Genomic DNA, 19,673 nt, shown 5'->3' on the forward strand with positions numbered 1-19,673 from the left:
AAGTTTACAAGAATAATTCTGGGACAGCTCTTGCTCTGTCTTTCCTGAAGTTTAAAAGAATGAGGAGGGACCTTATTGAAGCCTATTGAATATTGAAAGGCTGAGGTAGAGTGGATGTGGAGAGGATGTTTCCTATAGCAGGGTGGGGGAGGGTGGAGTCTAGGGTCAGAGGGCAAAGCCCCAGGTTAGACAGACAGAACAGAGATAAGGCAGAAATTCATTAGTTAGAGGGTGATGAATCTATGGAATTCATTGCCATAGACAGCTGTGGAGGCCAAGTCATTGGGTATATTTAAAGCGGAGTTCGATTGGTTCTTGATTATTAAGGGCATCAAAGGCCGCAGGGAGAAGGCAGAAGAATGGGGTTGAGAGGGATAATAAATGAGCCATGACGGAATGGCACAGCAGATTTGATGGGCAGAATGGCCTAGTTCTGCTCCTATGTCTTATTGTCTAAGATGAACTTGATCCAACAAACATCTAGCTTGGTAATCAGATTACTGCTGACCAGCCAGATCAACATCATTGTCTCCATTCCATTTATTCATAGAATTAAAAAAAAAACAAATCATTTAACAATGTATTTCATTTATTTCACAAAATAAACACAATCTGCACTGTACTTCAGTGTACATTCAAATCATAAAATCCCTAGATTCATCCAATATACAGCAACGTATATGCTCCCACTCCACTTTTCAAAGGACAGGCAGTAATTGCATTTGTCTATATTGAACGCTCAACGGGAATTTACATTACAAGCAGAGTAACAAAGTACAAAAAAAGAAAAGAGAAGGAGAGTGTGAAAGGGGCAGGAAGGTATATGGGGAGAAGGGAAAATAGGAGAAAGGAAGAGAGAAATAGAGATGGGGAGGGAAATTTAAAAAGAGAGGGATAACAAGATTGAAAATAAAGAGGGAGAAAGGAAGAGAGAGATGCTACAATTTTTATCTATGGTTGAATTTTGCAAGATATTTCACAGCTTAGCTAGTGTGGCGACCATCGAGGTTGAAGGCAGTATTGTGTCCTGGTGCCGACTAATCAAAACCCTGCCAGTCACTCTGCTCGGAGTCGTACTCTAGCTCAGTGCCGATGCACTTGACACCTTCCAGCAGCATGGGAGTCCCATGGAGTCGATCTGAAACACAGAAAAGGAGATAGAGAGCGGTGAACTACGAAGGTATTTCGAATAATGGTAGCCTCAACCCATGTTATAAGGAACTGAAGCTGTGGTGACAATAGTTCCAGAACCACAGTACAGTTACAGTAGCTGTGACTGCAGCCCAGTCCATCACACAAATACACCTCCCCTCCTCTGACCCTGCCTAGCTGCTGCTCTAGGGAATAGCTAACACAATCAAGGGCCGATCCCAGCCTGGTCACTCTCTCTTCTCTCCTTTGCAATTAGGTAGAAGTTTAAAAGGACACAGTACCTATCCAAGAGCAGCTTCTATCCTGCCGTTCTGGGCAGGAAGGCAGGATAATGCAGTTGAGAGGGAGAATAAATCAGCCACGATGGAGCAGACTGAATCATGGAGCATACGGTAGCCCCTTGGCAATGAACTCGCTTTCAGGGACTCTGCGGGTTAATGATATTTGTTGCAAGCTACGTTCTTTTATTTCCTACACATTGGGTGCTTGACGGGACTTGTTGCACAGCGTTTGCATTTAAACTGGTTCTATTGTGTTTCCTTGTTTTGTGGTTGCCTGCCAGATGAAGAATCTCAAGGTTGCATACTGTATACATCCTTTGATAATAAATGGACAGAACAGTACAATGGGCTGAATGGCTAACTATGGCTTTATGAGTTCCTGCAGCATTTTGTGTGTGTTGCTCTTGAACCTGATGGTTGTGACTTCAGGAAGTTCTGCCTCCTGCCCAACAGTAGCAATGAGAAGATGGACGGCTTGGATGGTGGGGGATTTGAGAACAGATGCTGGTGTGTTGAGGCGTGGTGGGGAGGGATGTGCCAGTGATATATTCGGCAGAGCTGATAACTCACTGGAGCTACTCACAATCCATTGCATTTGAATTGCTGCACCAGAGTTAAGAGTCATAAATCACAGAAAAGTACGGCAGAGGAACATCTAGACTGTGCCGAGCCATTTACACTACCCAGTCTTTTCAGCCTGTATCGGGATTATAGCCCTCCGTGTACCTATCCAAATTTCCCTCAATCATTGAAATCGAGCTCGCATGCACCACTTGCTCGCTGGGAAAATGGAAACACCCCCTTCTCCCTTATTAGGGAGTGAGAGCCCGTGGTATGTTGAATGCTGAGTGAAATGCGAAGTCTTTGGGGTAACTGCAGGTCTGTGTCTTTGCTAACGCTTTGAGTGCTCGGTGGCGGGTGCTGATGCTTTTTTTGCCAGTGGGTGGAGGGGGGATTGTTGCTTGATGCCGCTTACGTGCGAGACTGAGGGCGGGGGGGGGGGGGGACTGTGAAGTACTTACGTTTAACTGTCATTCATTCATTGGGGCACTTCTCTGTTTCCCTGGATGCTTGCGAAGAAGCAGCATTTCCAGCCATCCCACCCTGCAAAAACTCATTTCAGGGAGGTCACACCATCAATTTGCGGGAGACTCCCGGAACTTCTGGGAGAGGTGGGATGTCTGCAATAGAGTAGCTCCTTAGCAGCTAGTTTAAATAACGTTAGCTATGCTAATGAATGAATGACACCTGTTAAACTCACCTCAACATGTCTTTTACATTTTAACCCCCCCCCCATGGGCAATAGAAAAGTCACTGTTGCAAACAGTGCGGTGAGCAAAACGGTCATTATTTTTGACCCCTATTAGACAGGAGTACACTTTAGTGTAGTCTGGGGTGAAGTACGTTTTATATATTCTTTTTTTGGAACACTCTGCCATGGTGCACTCTTTCTTTCTTTCATAGAACATAGAATAGTACAGCACATTACAGGCCCTTCAGCCCACAATATTGTGCTGACCCTCAAACCTTGCCTCCCATATAACCCTCCCCACCTTCTCTCCCTCTCACGCTCTCTCTCTTTTGCTCCCTCTCTCTCTCTCGCTCTCAAAAAAATCAATTTCAGGGATGTTGTATATAATTTGCGGGTGTCAGGGAGCCGCTATCAATATGCGGGAGACTCCTGGAACTTCCGGGAGAGGTGGGATGTCTGCATTTCAGGATGTATATTGTATACATTTCTCTGACATTAAATTGCACCTCTGAAAACTGCACACAATACTTTAAATTAGGCCTCGCCATTAACATTTGGTCATCTTTAGTGGTTCATTGTAATTTTTGGTCCTCAGTAAGAGCGTCTGCAAATCAGCTTTGTAACCTCAAGGCTCTACGTAAACAGAAGTCAAGATGGATTCAGTAAGGAACCAAAATGCAGAACCTGGTGGAAGGGGAATGATGCCACTCTGTTCAGTAGGTGTCAGCACTGAACAACTCTACCGGATTCAGGGCAAAGCAGCGAGACTTAGTCTCCGCGTAATGTATCACAGAGCGTCTGTTACAGCAGAGTCGATGGAAACACAAGACACAAAGCAGTTATGTAGGAACAGAAGGTCAGAGAGTCCTCACCCTTGAGCACAATTACAAGGGATGCCACCACAGGAAAGCAGCATCCATCATCGAGGGAGGGGAATGAACCCTCGACAGCTCAGCTGTGACCCTTCATCCCGACCCGATGACAGGTCTCAGCCTGAAACGTCAGCACTTTATTTCTTTCAAAAGATGCTGCCTGACCTGCTGAGTTCCTCCATCATTTTGTGTTTGTTCTTCCGGACTTCCATCATCTACAGAATCTCTTGTGTTTATCCATCTTCAAGGACCCCCACCATCCAGGCGGGGCCCTTTCTTTTACCACTACTATTGAGCAGGAGGTACAAAAGCCTTAGGATCTACATCACCAGGTTCAGGAACAGTTACTACCCTTCAACCAGCAGGCTTCAGAACCAATGTGGGTAACTTCACTCGCTTCCAACTGTGAACTGATTCAACAACCTGTGGACTCACTTTCAAGGACTTGGAGCCGATTCGAAGCAATAGAAGCGAGAAGAGGCGGGGCACGGGGGCCCAGGCCCGAGAGCACATCAAAGCGGCAGGGCCTGGGTTCAGGAATGAGGAATGAACTGCTATTTGACCGATTTAAGTGCTGGTCCTGATTGTAATGGACTGCCTTAGGGCCTCCAGCTCCGGATTTGTCCTCAGGGTTTACTCCTGAAGCCTTTCCCATGAGTGGGTATGGGCACAAGGCAGCGGAGGTTTGAAATCAGAGTTTTCCCTCTCTTAGATGGACTGCCTTCCCAGGCTGACGAGCTCCGTCTACCCGGCTGCCTGTAGAGTGACAAATATCAAGACTGCATATAGTATACATACTTCGATAATAAACGTACTTTGAACTTTTATCTCATGCTCTCAGTATTACTTTTTTCACTTATTTACGCAATTTACCTTCTTTTGGACATTGATAATTTGCCAGTTTTTGCTTATGTACAGTTTTTTTTGTAAATTACATTGCATTTATCTTTCCTGCAAATGCCTGCAAAAAATTAATCTCGAGGTAGAATATGGTGATATGTATGTACTTTGATAATATATTATACTCTGACTTTTCACCCCAGTAACCATCACTGTGGGCCAAGCCCTCAGTGACAATGGTGGAAGCTGAAAGCCCAAATTAAAGACAGCAGCATTTATATTGTACAGTTGGCTCAGTAAAAATATCACGGAACACACAGGCAATTGTTGGGAAAGGATGGCCAAAGGGAAGGGTCAGATCGTCCAAAAATGAGATTGTTTAGGGATAGAATTCCAGAGTTTAGGATCCAGGCATCTGAGGTCTCAGTAAATCTGCAAGAGGCCAACCCTCGAAAAACATCACAGGGGCTAGGTTTGGGATGGGAGGAGGAGGATGGGGAGGAATGGAGTTGTGGGGGAATGCAGAAGGTTTGGGATGGGAGGAGGAGGATGGGGAGGAATGGAGTTGTGGGGTGGGGGGGAATGCAGAAGGGAAGGGAGCGTGAGAGTGATGATGAGGGGGTAAATGGCGGGAGAGAGAGGGAGGAAGCAGCGGGGGAATGATGTGGGAGAGAGGGTGGGGATGATGGGGAGGGTGCGTGCGAGGTCGGGGGGCGATGGGGAGGGTGCGTGCGAGGTCGGGGGGCGATGGGGAGGGTGCGTACGAGGTCGGGGGCCATGGGGAGGGTGTGTGCGAGGTCGGGGGGCGATGGGGAGGGTGTGTGCGAGGTCGGGGGCAATGGGGAGGGTGCGTGCGAGGTCGGGGGGCGATGGGGAGGGTGCGTGCGAGGTCGGGGGCGATGGGGAGGGTGCGTGCGAGGTCGGGGGCGATGGGGAGGGTGCGTGCGAGGTCCGGGCGATGGGGAGGGTGCGTGCAAGGTCGGGGGCAATGGGGAGGGTGTGTGAGAGTTTGGGGGCGATGGGGAAGGTGTGTGTGTGGGAGAGGGAGAGGGAAATGAGAAGGAGGGAGGCAGAATGTGGAGGGGGAGTAATGAGGAGGGGAGGGGAGGAGAATGATGGAATGCATAGAGAAAAGAAAGAAGGGGAGGGAGATTGATGGGAGAGACGATTGTAACGAGAAGCAGTGACCGACCGTGAGTGAGAGCAAGCAAGAGAAAAAGGGCATATCCAAAGAATTAACAATATCATAAAACACAAGGAACATAATACGTGCCAAAGGTCAAAGGTGTTCTGAACTATTAATGCCATGAAGGCCACACAGATGCAATCGGACTCTTTTGATCTACACTGGGAACTCAGATTTACACCGAGCTTCATTCATAAAGTGCCTAAGCAGTGAGGCTTGGCAAGACCCCGCTGCTGGGACACACAATAAAGCACACACTCAAACACATCTGCTGGCACACACTCTCTCCTGCCGCTTTAGACAGGGAAACAATGTGGGTTCTTTATCACCAGCCCGACGTTGCGTAAGCACTTCTTTTATTGGCGGTCTTGTCTGAAGCAGTCAGGTCCTCGATAGTAAATGTGAACTACTGCTTCCCAGCCTTGAAGAGTTAGTATTATTGCTGAGCTGTAACTGCGGTGGAATACTAATCTATCACTATCCTACTTGTACAATTCAAGAATGTCTAGGTTCCAGACAGATAACGTCACCTCATAAAAGTCAGGAACATAACTGGGGCAAGAAGATTACTCTTTTGATTATTAACCGTTTAATGCCCTACACTGGAAACAAAGTGTGACTGTAAAATAATGGGTGGAGAGCTTTTTATCGGAAATCATGGGTCACAGGTTCAGCAGCACAATAACACAGCAATTAGGTCGCACTTTATCACAGCATCAGTGACCTGGGTTCGATTCCAGCCTCCTCTGTAGGAAGTCTGTACCTTCTCCACGTGACTGCGTGCACTTCCGTCGGCTGTTCCGGTTTCCTCCCACAGTTCAAAGGTTCACCTTATTATCGCAGTATGTGTGCAGAATACAACTCTGGGGTTTGCCTTCTCCAGAAAGCCACAGAATACACAAAGCCACCAAAGCAGTTGAAATAAAGTCAGCCACGACCCCCGCATGAAAAGAAACAAAAACATCAAAACCCAAACCCCCCCCCAAACAAAAACTAACAGAACACCCATGTGGAGAAACAATAACAAGAACATCAAACCCCAAAACCCAAAGCCCACCAATCATCCACAAGAAAGAATGGGTGAGAATATGAAATAAAACATAGAGCCGAAAGAGGTCAATACAAACTACAGACTAATGCATAAATCTCAGAATTTCACTGGTAAGTCCAAAGACTTGCATGTCACTAAGATTTAGTAAGTTGTGGGCATGCTACTGGGGCAGCACAGCAGCATAGTGGTTAGAGCACCAGCGACCAGGTTCAAATCCGCTGCTCTCGGTAAGGTGTTTGTATGTTCTCCTCGTTACTGGGCTGGTTTCCTCCCACATTCTAAAAGATGTTCAGGTTAGTTGGTTAATTGCTCACGTGGGCTTAACTGGGCGGCACGGGCTCATTGGGCCGAAAGGGCCTGTTACTGTGCTGAATCTGTAAAATAAATTAAAAAATCTCTGCGTGAGCTGGTGCAGGAGAGTAGAACTGAATTATAGGGTTAGTCATGATCCTTCTGAAAGACAGAGTGGGCAGCTGAGTAGCCTATTCTTACTTCTTTTTGTTCAATCACCAATTGTTTGTTGTGATCCAACAAGATAAGTACTATGGCTAGGAAATACACTAGTGCCTCTACTTCCTCAGAATTCTAAGGAAATCTGGCATGTCCCCATTGACCCTCACCAACTTTGAAAGATCCCCCACAGGAAACATCTCTCCAGATGCATCCCTGCTTGGTAAGGCAATGAAACTGCAGAAAGCTATGAGTGCAGGCCAATCCATCACGGAAACCAACCTCCCCTCTGTCTGCATTTCCTGTTGCCTCAGGAAAGCTGCCAACGTTATCAAAGACCGCTCCTAGCCTGGACATACTCTCTTTTCCCCTCTTCCTATCAGGCCGAAGGTACAAAGGTAATGAGAGGCTCACAGACCGTTTCTATCCCACTACTGTAAAAGTCTTGAACCAATCTCTTATATGAGAAAGAGCTTGTGATTTCTCAGTCTACCTCATCAAGGCACTTGCAATTTGTTTGTCTACCTGCACCACACTTTATCTGTAACTACTTGTTCTGTTATTGGACTTTGATATACTTGTTTTGGAAAGATCCATCCGGACCATTCCATCTTTCCTCAGTACACTTGATGGCTACTTTATTAGGTACACCTGCTCGCTAATGCAAATATCTAATGAGACAATCACATGGCAGCAAATCAATTCATGAAAACATGCAGGCATGGGCAAGAGGTCATCTTATCAGTGTAAACTTATGCAGTGTATGGTAATAGAGAGTCCGAATTGTAGTTTGGAAAAGGGAGGTGATAACCACATTTTATCAGATTTCGGATGGGTAGAATGACACTGGATTCAGTTTTATGTTTGGAAGATGATATTAGGAAAGCACAGGTAAAAAAAGAAGTTGCAATAGCAGTATTTTTGATATTGAAAAGGCACATAAGTTAAGGAAGGAAGGTCTTTTAATTAAATTATGGAAATTAGAAGCGAGGGAAAGACTAATTTTTTCTGAGTTTTTTGATTTGGATGTCTATGCAGTAAGGTATATTTGTGTCTCTATGAGAGAGAATGGGATCCCACAAGGCAGTATTTGTAGCCCTTCATTATTTAATATTATGATTAATGATTTTTTTCCTCTGAGATAGGTACTGGTAAATCACTATGTAGTAGATGGAGCTTTATGGATTAGAGGTATAAATTTCAATTTTATTATATATTGGATGCAATTAGTGATGAATAAGGTCAAACACTGGGCAAATAGATGGTGTTTTAAGCTTTCCGTAGCTAAAACACAAGTTATGTGTTTTACAAAGAGGATCGATAGACCTGTACACAATTTGCAATTACATGGTCAAACTCTTGAAGAAATATCAGTGATAAGATTTTGAGGCATATGGATGAATGTCCCACTGTGAAGGAATGGACTGAGGAAATGGTTAAGATTTCATCATATGAACACATGTCGGGAACAATTAATAGTGAGGGAAAAGTGCAAGACACGTGGGATCAATTTTGGTTGCATATTAATTTACTTAAATTAGAACTTTTTTCTGTTTCTAAGTCTTATTTGTTTCCCTGTCATGGGATGGCTGTGTAAATATCTGCTCTATGATATGCTGTGCTGCTTTGTAAAACAAGAATAAATAATAATAAAAATTTGAATTTAATAAAAAGCATTAATTATTTTCAGGTGACTATGTGGGTACTCTTGGGGTGCCACATGACAATCTTTGTTGACCATTTATGATCATTTAATTAGATCTGTGCTTGATGATGGCTTTGTAGCTTATGGATCAGCTTCATCTTCGGCTTTAAAGTGTTTGGATATGATACAAGCACAGGCTTTAAGATTGTGTTGTGGTGCAGTAAGGTTGTACCCCGGTTTCCGTTTTATTGCTTGAAACTGGACAATTACCCTTACAGTTGCAGAGGTTGAAACTGTTAACATCCTGGGTTAACTTGAGGGGGCAGAGGAATGATCCCTCTATTAAAGTTGCGCTGGAGGACTGTTGGGAACAGTTCGAGGTGAGTGTTTTTCGTTTTGGGTGGCTGGGTTCCTATCACACTAGAATATGGGTCTGTTGGATTATGCAATATGTCCCACTGTAGTATTTTCAGTAACCCCACCATGGTTTTTTCCAGTGACTTTAGCTGATTTTAGGTTACATGATTTAATGAAGTCTAAGGATTCTGATATGCCCGAGAGTCTGTTGGTCCATCAATATGTTAAGGAAAATTATTATGACATGTTTACCATTTTTCCCAATGGATCAAAAGATAATTTAATTAGGAATGTTGGCGCGGCTGTTTTTGTGTCTGAATTACAGGTAACAATAAAGAAATGCCTTACTAACCAATTATCAGCAGAATTGGTGGCCATCATTTTGGGCTGCAATGGATGGAGGAAATTCACCCTTGCAAAGTGGTAATTTGTTCAGATTATTTTTCAGTTTTAATGTGTCTTAAAACAGGTCATTCTAGCAGTAGGCCTGATTTACTGTTGGAAGCTCTTCAAACTTTATTTCATATTCAAAGTATTGGTTTGCATGTTCTCTTCTCATGAGACCCTGCATATAGAGGTGTTGAGGGGAAAGAGCTGGTTGACCGTTTAGCTAAGAAAGCTGTTAAAAGTTCAGCAGTGGACAGGCCTTCCTCTTAGCAAATCAGAAACTAAGGGGTTGTTCCGGTTAAGAATTAGACTTGTGGGATAATGGGCTTAAGGAGAGACAGCTTTACAGAAGACATAAAACTGTGGGATAGATGGTAGAAGGGGGTAAGACAAGAAGGGAAGGAGTTATATTGATTCGACCTAGAATTGGGCATACCATGCTTAATCATTCCTCTGTCTTGTTGGAAACATCACTCTGGGGTATGTAGATTTTGTTATCATTATGAAACAGTTGCACACTTTCTATTACAGACCGAAGCATACAAGGTTGAAAGAAATTAAATGCCGGCATCACTACTATCTTTGAGGAGTTTATAGGTTTCATTTTAAAACTTTATTAAGTTGTGGGAGTGACTTTAATTCACAGTATTGTCCTTCACGACTTACAATCTTTTAAGGGGCAAATTAGTTTTTATTTAATAAAGAACTAGTAAGGATTTTATTTCCCAACTCTCTACACCACACTCCAGTCCAGTTGGTAGTAATGCACCTTTATGTTGACTGTCAACCGCCATTAAAAGTCAGAAGAAGAAGAGGCTCAGTTGTTGTTCAGACCAAACTTTAGAACGGGGGAGAAATGTGATCTAAGTGAGTTTGATCATGGAATGATCGTCGGTGCCAGATGGGGTGGTTTGAGTATTTCAGAAACTGAGGATCTCCTGGGATTCTCACACACAACTATTTCTAGAGTCTACAGAGGATGATGTAAGAAACAAAAATCATACAGCGAGTGACCGTCCTATGGGCAAAAATGCCTTGTTAATGAGGAAAGTCAGAGGAGAATGGCCAGACTGACAGGAAACAGATGGGAAGGAGACAGTAACTCAAATAACCACATGTTACAACAGTGGTGTGCAGGAGACAACAAAAATAGATTAAGTGCCCACTTTATAGGTCCTTCCTGCATTTCATGTATTTTGGTACATGTGACAATAATAAATGCTACCAATTGTGCAAAAATATGACAAAGATGTAACTGGAGGTTTAAAAGTGAATAATTCACTTTCTCTTTAAAACTTATAATTTAAAACATACAGTACTGTGCAAAACTATTCAACAGAGAAATAGCTAGGGTGCCCAAGACTTTAGTCAGTACTGTATTTGTCAACGTGGAGTGGAAAGCAAGTTTGTATATCTGATTGGAGCAAAGGATGTCAGGGATAGTGAGGTTGGAGCACCGCGGGAGGGGGGTGGGACTGGTGGCAGAGGAATGTCAGGGGCGCTGGGCGGGGGGGGGGGGGGGTGGTGCAGGTGAGCCACACCCAGCCCTGAGATGCCAGGCAATGTCATTCGATTCCAAACAACTGGTTGTTTGATCAGTACAGTACTCCCATGCTTCCTGCTCCCTCCCCTTTCTCTTCCTCTTTTCCCAACCATGATTGCTCCCTTCCTGCCCTCTTCCCACTCTCAGTCTACAATACAGACTCATATCAGAATCAGGTTTATCATCACTCACATATGTCATGAAATTTGATTTTTACAATCTGAAACAGTACAGTGCAAAACATAAAATTGCTACAGTACTGTGCAAAGCTCTTAGGCAGCCTAGCTTTATTTCTGTGCCTACCAGTTTTGCACAGTACTTTACAACATAAGACATAAAGCTCCTTACATAATATAAAGAGCTTTGAATAAAATGGACTTTTAATACCTACACACAACAACATTATTCAACAAAGCAACTGGTTCTGGTCACCGAATACTGTGTACAGTTCTGGTCACCGAATTAAAGGAAAGATGTCAACAAAATAGAGAGAGTACAGAGAAGATTTACTAGAATGTTACCTGGGTTTCAGCACCTAAGTTACAGGGAAAGGTTGAACAAGTTAGGTCTTTATTCTTTGGAGTGTAGAAGGTTGAGGGGGGACTTGATAGAGGTATTTAAAATTATGAGGGGGATAGATAGAGTTGACGTGGATAGGCTTTTTCCATTGAGAGTAGGGGAGATTCAAACAAGAGGACATGAGTTGGGAGTTAGGGGGCAAAAGTTTAAGGGTAACACGAGGGCGAATTTCTTTACTCAGAGAGTGGTAGCTGTGTGGAATGAGCTTCCAGTAGAAGTGGTAGAGGCAGGTTCGGTATTGTCATTTAAAGTAAAATTGGATAGGTATATGGACAGGAAAGGAATGGAGGGTTATGGGCTGAGTGCAGGTCGGTGGGACTAGGTGAGAGTAAGTGTTCAGCATGGACTAGAAGGGCCGAGATGGCCTGTTTCCGTGCTGTAATTGTTATATGGTTATATGGTTTTATAAAGATAGTTGGTAGTGACACAGTCTGTACAAAGCACTAGTTAAGGTCAAAATGGCCACACTATCTTCACTTGAAAACTCCCCTCAATTGAGCAAAAATCTGTTTTGAAAATACATTGTCAGTCCTTCTTCACTGGAAGTCCTTTCTCGACAGTACGCTTCCCTGAAGGAGTGCATAGTTCAAGATGGTGGCTTGTTGCCATTTTCTCAAGGGAAATTAGATCTTTGAGCAATAAATTCTGATCTTGCCAGTGAAGTTTACACACAAGTAGTAAACTAAGAGTTGTGATTCTGAACTTAGTAATTGGAGCCGAGTTCATAGACTGATGGTTCATCTTCCACCCTTCCCCCATACTCCCAAACCATACACTCCGTGTAACAGCTGGGGGCTGCTTCTTCCAATATAATCAACTCAGTTTTATTACCGTGCTTGGAGAGCAACACGGTCCATCTCTATATCAAGCCCGTTCTGAATGGTATCATATGTTACCTCAACCCCGCCAAACGTTCTTTGATTCCTTGTGTTGAGAATATAATCCTATTTGCTTTATTCCTTAATCGGGCCATGGGTTTGAGCAAAGTACCTTGATGCATTTCTGAATCTCCACACAAAAAAAAAATACCTGTCTATCAGCTCCCCCTGTCCCCCTCCTCTCCTACTGGACTTCTTTTCCACACTTTGAATTTTCCACTTATCACTTCTCAGCTTCTCACTTCACTCCCCCCCCCCCCACCACATACCACACACCCTCACCTGGCTTCACCAGTCATCTTGGAGCTTGTACTCCTTTCCCTACCCCTACCTTCTCATTCTGGCTACTTCACCCTTCCTGTGAGACCCTATTCCTTTTGTGATTCATGCACAAGCACTTCCAAGTCCCTCTGCACAGCAGCATGCTGCAATTTTTTACCATTTAAATAATTATCTGCTCTTCCATTTTTCTTTCCAAAGCGGATGACTTCGCATTTTCCATCTGCCAGACCCTTGCCCACTCACTTAACCTATCTATATCTCTCTGCAGACTCTCTGTTTCTTCAGCACAATCTTTCTCATTTCACCCTAATTGATGCCCCCTAATTTTGGACTCCCCTACCTGGGAAAAAGACTGCTACCATACACTTTATCTATGCCCCTCATGGTCTTATAAGCTTCAATACCTTCTTCACCGTCCTCCACACCAATTACATTATCATCCAAATTGTTAACACAGACAACAAACAGTAGGGGGTGCAGCAGCCATCCCTACGGCACACCATGGCCTGACTTCCATGGAAGACAGACGTTAATGGTATGCGGATGTAACTTGTCATCATAGGGAGGCATGTGGCAAATCTGGATAGGTCAAATTATAGTTAAAGAAAAAAAGTTTCAACTCCTTAGCAGCACAAGGAGTGCGGCTGCTCTTTCCTTTAAAGCCGAGCTGGAGGTCAATCAGAAGTCTAGATCGGAGCCTGAAGGTTGATTGGAAGCTCAGAAGCCAATGCCTGATGGCCAGAGACTGTGCAGTCTGTGAATCTCTGCGAGTCCACTGGGGGAGCTGGGGCCAGTGGCTGTGAATCCAGTGTCTGTGGAGGCTGGAGGACGAAGACAGCCTGCCCTGGGTGCAGATGGGTGAGAGGGAGGGAAGAATAGGGCTTTTTTTTTCGCTTTTGTTGCTTGGTGCATTGTTTTTTGTTGCTCTGCCGGACACAGTGGGAATGCTGTGATGGTGCCGGAATGTTTGCCGATACTTGTGGCCCGTCCCTACCACATCCTCGGGTGTGTTGGTTGTTAACACAATCGACACATTACACTGTAGGCTTTGATCTGCATGTGATAAGTAAGTCAAAATCTGAATCAAATCCAAGGAATTAGTAATAATGGAAGAATAATGAAGTCAGCTTGCCAATGGAGACAATTAGGTTGGAATACGGATGTGGTCGGCAGAGTATTATGGAAACCAATTTCCGTAAATGAGATTTTGTTATGTGATCGAGTCAGTGACAACGAAAGCACATTTGGCACCTGTTACAAGTGCCCCTTGGCTAGACTGCAGGCTCCTTCGTAACTCGAGTCATGTATCTGGAGCTGATCCTGTAGGTTAGAGTCTTGCGTTTATGAGACAGAATGGAGTGAAAAGATGCCTCTGTATTTGGTCAGCCCACTAGTAACCAGATAAACACAGCAACTTCCATGGTGGGGCCAACATGAGAGATTACTAGTCCAGCAAAGTTACTGGACCTACTTTAACCAGGGTTCTGGGACACTGAACAACCTGCTGGATGATCTATTGGGGTGGGGGAGGGGGGAAGGAATTGTTAATATTCCGAGTCAGACCCCTATAGTGTTTAATATTTAATGTTTAATGTCATTTCAATTATACAATTGTAAAGGAGAATTCAATAATTGTTATTCCAGATCCAAATTAGGCTTCTGAACTCCCTGTCACATTGAATTCAAAGTGTCACTGGTTAAACTGTTCTATATTTTACAATATTTAATTTATGCACTTTTGTTTATTTATGTGTAATGTACTGTATCTGTACATTTCACCCTGACTTTCATAAGTTATTGTGTGTTATTTGTCCCAGTGTGCTTTACAGCTTGGTTTGGAGAAATGTTGTCTCATTTGACAGTATACATGTGTATATATAGTTAAATGACAATAAACTTGACTGTCGCCAAGGATGACTTACGTATCTCTGCTGGAGCCCTGGCAATTTCTGTACTTGCCTCCCACAGATTCAGAATTGTTTAATGTCATTTCCAGTACACAAGGGTAAAGGAGAACAAAATAATTGTTACAAATGGCTTAATTCTGCTCCTATGTCTTATGGTCATATTAAAGAACAATTTGAGAGAAGCCTGCATTTGATTATGGTGCAGTCAAGCCTCTGTCTCTCTGCAGGTCACTGATATAAAGGTGCCTTCACAATTCAAGATTGTTTAATGTCATTTCCAGTACACAAAAGTAAAGGAGAATGAAATAATTGTTACTCCAGATCTAATGCAGCAAAAAAATCACAATAAGAAAAAGAGCACAAGAATAAAAAACTCAATAAATATGAATACATAATATAGCTAATATAGGTAGATAGACTGTATGTCCGTAAAGTGACGCTAGGTCAGGAGTGTCTGTATATAAGGTGGCTGTGCCAGGAAATGATATACTAGTAGTGGTGGAGGTGTAATGGGGTGGATTAGTGGGTGGAGGTGTTGATCAGCCTTACTGCTTGGGGAAAGTAACTTTTCGAGTCTGGTAGTCCTAGCGTGGATGTTATGTAGTCTCCTTTCTGATGGGAATGGGACACAGAGGATTGACGTTTCAGGTTCAAACTACCTGAAGAATCTCTAGTATTCCCCTTCCTCTTATACTCCTCACCCCTGCCTGACAACCCTGTCTCCTGTCTCCAACATTCCCCTTTGTCTGAGACATTCACCTGGGGCTTTTTACCCTCTCAAACACTCAAGCCCATCCAAATCTTTTTCTGAACATGCCCGATCTCCTAACTCATTCCAACTGCGAGCATTTCCAATCCAACAGCTCGATTTTAAAATTCTCATATTTTCCAACTTCTAATATAATTTTGCCCTTTCTTCCATCGATCACCTCTTCCAGGCCCTGGGATCCCTACTCTTCTGGAAGACTCTCCTAGCTTCTTACAAATTCCAGATTTTCCTCCAATTAAATATGTGGCTGCAGTCATCTAGGTCTTTTGAAAATCCCACTCTAAACCTTTGGCTCTCCGGCACCATAAAACCAAAGAACCCAAGGTTTTGGTTAATCTGCTGCTAGAAACATAGCATTAAGCTGGAAAGAAGACAAAAAAGATTTACAGGGATGGTTGGGTTGAGTTGTTCTCCAATCTTGGCAATTTACTTGCAAATGTTTCATCACCATACAAGGAGACATCATTAGTTCACTGCTAATAGTGGTGTGTCCTCTGAAATCTTGGCCTTAACAATCAGCTGATTGGTCATCATTTCTGAAAACTCAGTTGTGATGTGGGGAGGAAATCTCGTAGCTGATTGGTTGTGTGGTGAACTTCACATGTTGATTGGAAGTTTGCCTGCATTGGCTCATAAACGGGATTGAAGTCTACTTGTCTGTTTACAGAATGGTTCGCAGAAATGTGAATTCTCTTGCATGCCGACTGTTCATTTGCGCCAAGACTTTTACTGATGCACAGTTGCATTTGTGCCCCTCTCGATCTTTATGGGTAGCGACCATCACAATTAACGATGTCTCCTTATATGGCGATGAAATGTTTGCAAGTAAATTGCTGAGATCAGAGAACAACTCAAGCCAACCAACCCAAGCTTCACATTTTCCAAATTATTTCCATGTTGCCAGGGCTTGAGGACCCGAGTTGGTCTTTATTCTTTGGAGTGAAGGAGATGGAGGGCTGATCTTACAGAGGTGAATAAAATCACATAGGGAAAACACACACACACAGTCATGATCTCAGGGAAAGGGAATCAAAAACTCGAGGGCATCAGAGTAAGGTGAGAGGCAACTTCACGCAATGTGGATTGAGCTGCCACAGGAAGTGGTTGAGGCAGATACAGTAATTTTATATTATTTGGAGATAGAGCGATGAACAGGCCCTTCCCGCCCAATGAGCCACATTGCCCAGCAAGCTAACCCCAGCCTAATCTCAGGACAACCTACAGTGACCAATTCACCTACTAACCGGTATATCTCGGGAATGTGGGAAGAAACTGGCGCACCCAGACGAAGGCCATGACTTTTACGTAACAGCATGTAAAGGACATTTGGGTAAGAACGTGGATAGGAAATGTTAAGAAGTTATGGGCCAAACATGGGAAAATTTGGAAGGGCATCCTGGTTGGCACAGACGTGTTGGGCTGAAAGGCCAGCTTCAGAAGCAGGTTTAGTATCACCGGTACACGTTGTGAAATATGTTGCGTTGTGGTAGCAGTCATCGTCACTATGCGCTGGGTCGTATGATGTGGGCGATCACGGTCAAATTGTTCTTGGCAATTTTTTCTACAGAAGTGGTTTGCCGTTGCCTTCTTCTGGGCAGCGTCTTTACAAGACGGGTGACCCCCCAGCGTTATTAATAACCATCACAGATAGTCTGCCTGGCGTCAGTGGTCGCATAATCAGGACTTGTGACAAGCACCAGCTGCTCGTACGACCATCCACCACCTGCTCCCATGGCTTCACGTGACCCTGATTGGGGTGGGGGGGGGGGGTGATATGCAGGTGCCACAGCTTGCCGAAAAGCCAGAATCCTCTATCCTGAGCCAAAGGTCTTCGGAGCTTCCAATAACATTTCTATAGCTCTGGGTTTTTACGGGATGGGGCTGCTCGGCCCACGCCCAACCCTCCTCCTTTTGCAGCTGAGCTTGGGATCGTCCATGGTGGAGTCCATTCGATCATGGCTGGCTTATTATCCCTCTCAAACCCATTCTCCTACCTTCTCCCTTACTGATTAAAAGCCTATCAACCTCTGCTGTTAATATACCCAATGACCTGGCATCCACAGCCTTCTGAACTCCAGTAGTTCTGTCACAAAGTATGAAAAATGGTGCATAGATGGGTTAGAATAAGGTGGTGCAAGAACAGCTACACTCTACATTCTGCAGGACAGCACCGCAGCCACTGGCAAGTGGAAACAGATCTGTAAATCACATGGGTTATGTGGGGATGGAACAGTATCACTCGAGGAGTGCAAACAGTGCAACACTTGCCCCTTTGTAATTGAAACTTGGGATTTTATTTTATTTACTTATTTAGAGATACAGAGCACTCAGGCCTTTTCAGCCCAACAAGCAGCACCCCCGCCCCACAACCCGCCTATTTAACACTAGCCTAATCATTTATGGTGACCAGTTAACCGACTAACCGGTATGTCTTTGGACTGAAGGAGGAAACCTACATAGTTCATGGGGAGAACATACAAACTCCTTAGACACGGCACAGGAATGGAACTCGAAACTCCAGAACACCCCACATTGTAATAGCATCCAATTATGGTTTCATGATTATGGAGAGATTGAGCAATATCCAGTTCCTGGGTGTCACTATCTCTGAGGACCTAACCTGGACCCAACATATTGATGAGGCTATAAAAAAGGAAGATGGTGGCTGTATTTCATTAGGAGCTTGAGGAGATTTGGTTTGTCAACTGAAACATTCAAACTTCTACAGAGGTAGCATGGAAAGCATTCTGACTGGGGGCATCATCGTCTGATATGGGGGGCTACTGTATAAGATTGAAGTAAGCTGCAGAAACCTGTAAAATTAGTCAGCTGCATCATGGGTACCAGCCTCTGTAGTATCCAAGACATCTTCAAGGAGCGGTGCCTTAGGAAGGTAGCATCATCATTATGGATCCCCACCACCCAGAACAGGCCCTCTTCTTACTGTTACTGTCAGGGAGGAGGTACGGAAGCCTGAAGGCACACACTCAGTGATTCAGGAACAGCTTCTTCCCCTCTGCCATCCAATTCCTAAATGGACTTTGATCGTGTGAACACTACCTCACTACATTTTATTTCTGATATTTTTGCATTACTTCTTTTAACTTAACTATTTAATAGACAGATAGTTAATGTAACTCAGGCTTTTTCTCCATATTTACTTACGTATTTCATTGTATTGCTGTCACAAAGTTATCAAATTCCACGACACATGCCAGTGATATTAAATCTGATTCTGACTCTAATTATGAGGTTACCATGGCATCCTTGCAAGCATCTAATTCAGATCTTACAACAGCCATTTGCAACCCAGTCTAAGTCAGAAAACAACATGCACAAAATGCTGGAGGAAGGCAGCAAGTCAGGGGGCATCTGTGGAAATGAATAAATAGTCAGCGTTTCGAGGCAAGTGGGAGAAGGATAGGTAGAAAATGATGAGAAGCCAGACGGGGAGGAATAGTAAAGGGCTGGAGGAGGAATCTGATAGGAGAGGAGAGTGGACCATGAGACCATGGGACCTGGGGGGAGGTGATAGGTAGGTGAGAAGAGGCCAGAGGCAGAAGTGGGGAATAGACGAAGAGTGGAGGGGGAGGGAATTTTTTTTTACTAGAAGGAGAAATCGATATGTTTGCCATCAGGTTGGAGGCTACCCAGACAGAATACAGGATGTTGCTCCTCCACCCTGAGGCCAAAACAGGAAACGGAATGGGAATTAAAATTTTTGGCCACCAGGAGGTTCTGCTCTTGGCAGATGGAGCGGAGGTGCTCGAAGTAGCGGGTCTCCCACTTTACGACGGGTCTTAGGAAGGTGGCATTCATCATGAAGGACCCTCACCATCCAGGACATGCCTCCTTTTCATTACTCCCATCATGGGGGAGGGCACGTGAGCCTGAACAGCATCTTCCCATCTGCCGTCCTATTTCTGAATGGTCCATGAACCCATGAACATTACCTTCATCTTCTTCCGCTATTTAAAAAAAAATTAGTTGCAATCTGCGGTAATGTTTATGTACAGCAATGTACTGCTGCTGCAAAACAACAAGTTTCATGACATACGTCAGTTCACTTGATGCAAACCAGCAGAGGAGCTTAGCAAGTCGGGCAGCATCTGTGGCTGGAAAAAACGGTCAATGTTTCGGGCCCAACGTCTTGCAGAGCTCCTCCAGCATTTAGTGTGTGTTGTTAATCAATGCTAAATTCTCCTTTCACAGCTGGAGAACTCACTTCAAACAAAAAAGTGC

At 44.1% G+C, this 19,673-nt stretch overlaps 1 protein-coding gene across 1 annotated transcript in view; it reads right to left on the minus strand.

Annotated features, from left to right (window-relative positions):
- Nucleotides 1-571: 571 nt before the first annotated feature.
- Nucleotides 572-19,673, minus strand: part of adissp (adipose secreted signaling protein) — a 93,700-nt gene continuing 74,598 nt past the window's right edge. The window contains exon 5 of the mRNA XM_073042116.1: nt 572-1,138. Coding sequence (XP_072898217.1) covers nt 1,038-1,138 — 101 coding nt within the window. The 3' untranslated portion in view covers nt 572-1,037. The remainder of the gene's footprint in view (nt 1,139-19,673) is intronic.

This window comes from Hemitrygon akajei, chromosome 4, assembly GCF_048418815.1.
Source record: "Hemitrygon akajei chromosome 4, sHemAka1.3, whole genome shotgun sequence".
NCBI classification, from domain to species: domain Eukaryota; kingdom Metazoa; phylum Chordata; class Chondrichthyes; order Myliobatiformes; family Dasyatidae; genus Hemitrygon; species Hemitrygon akajei.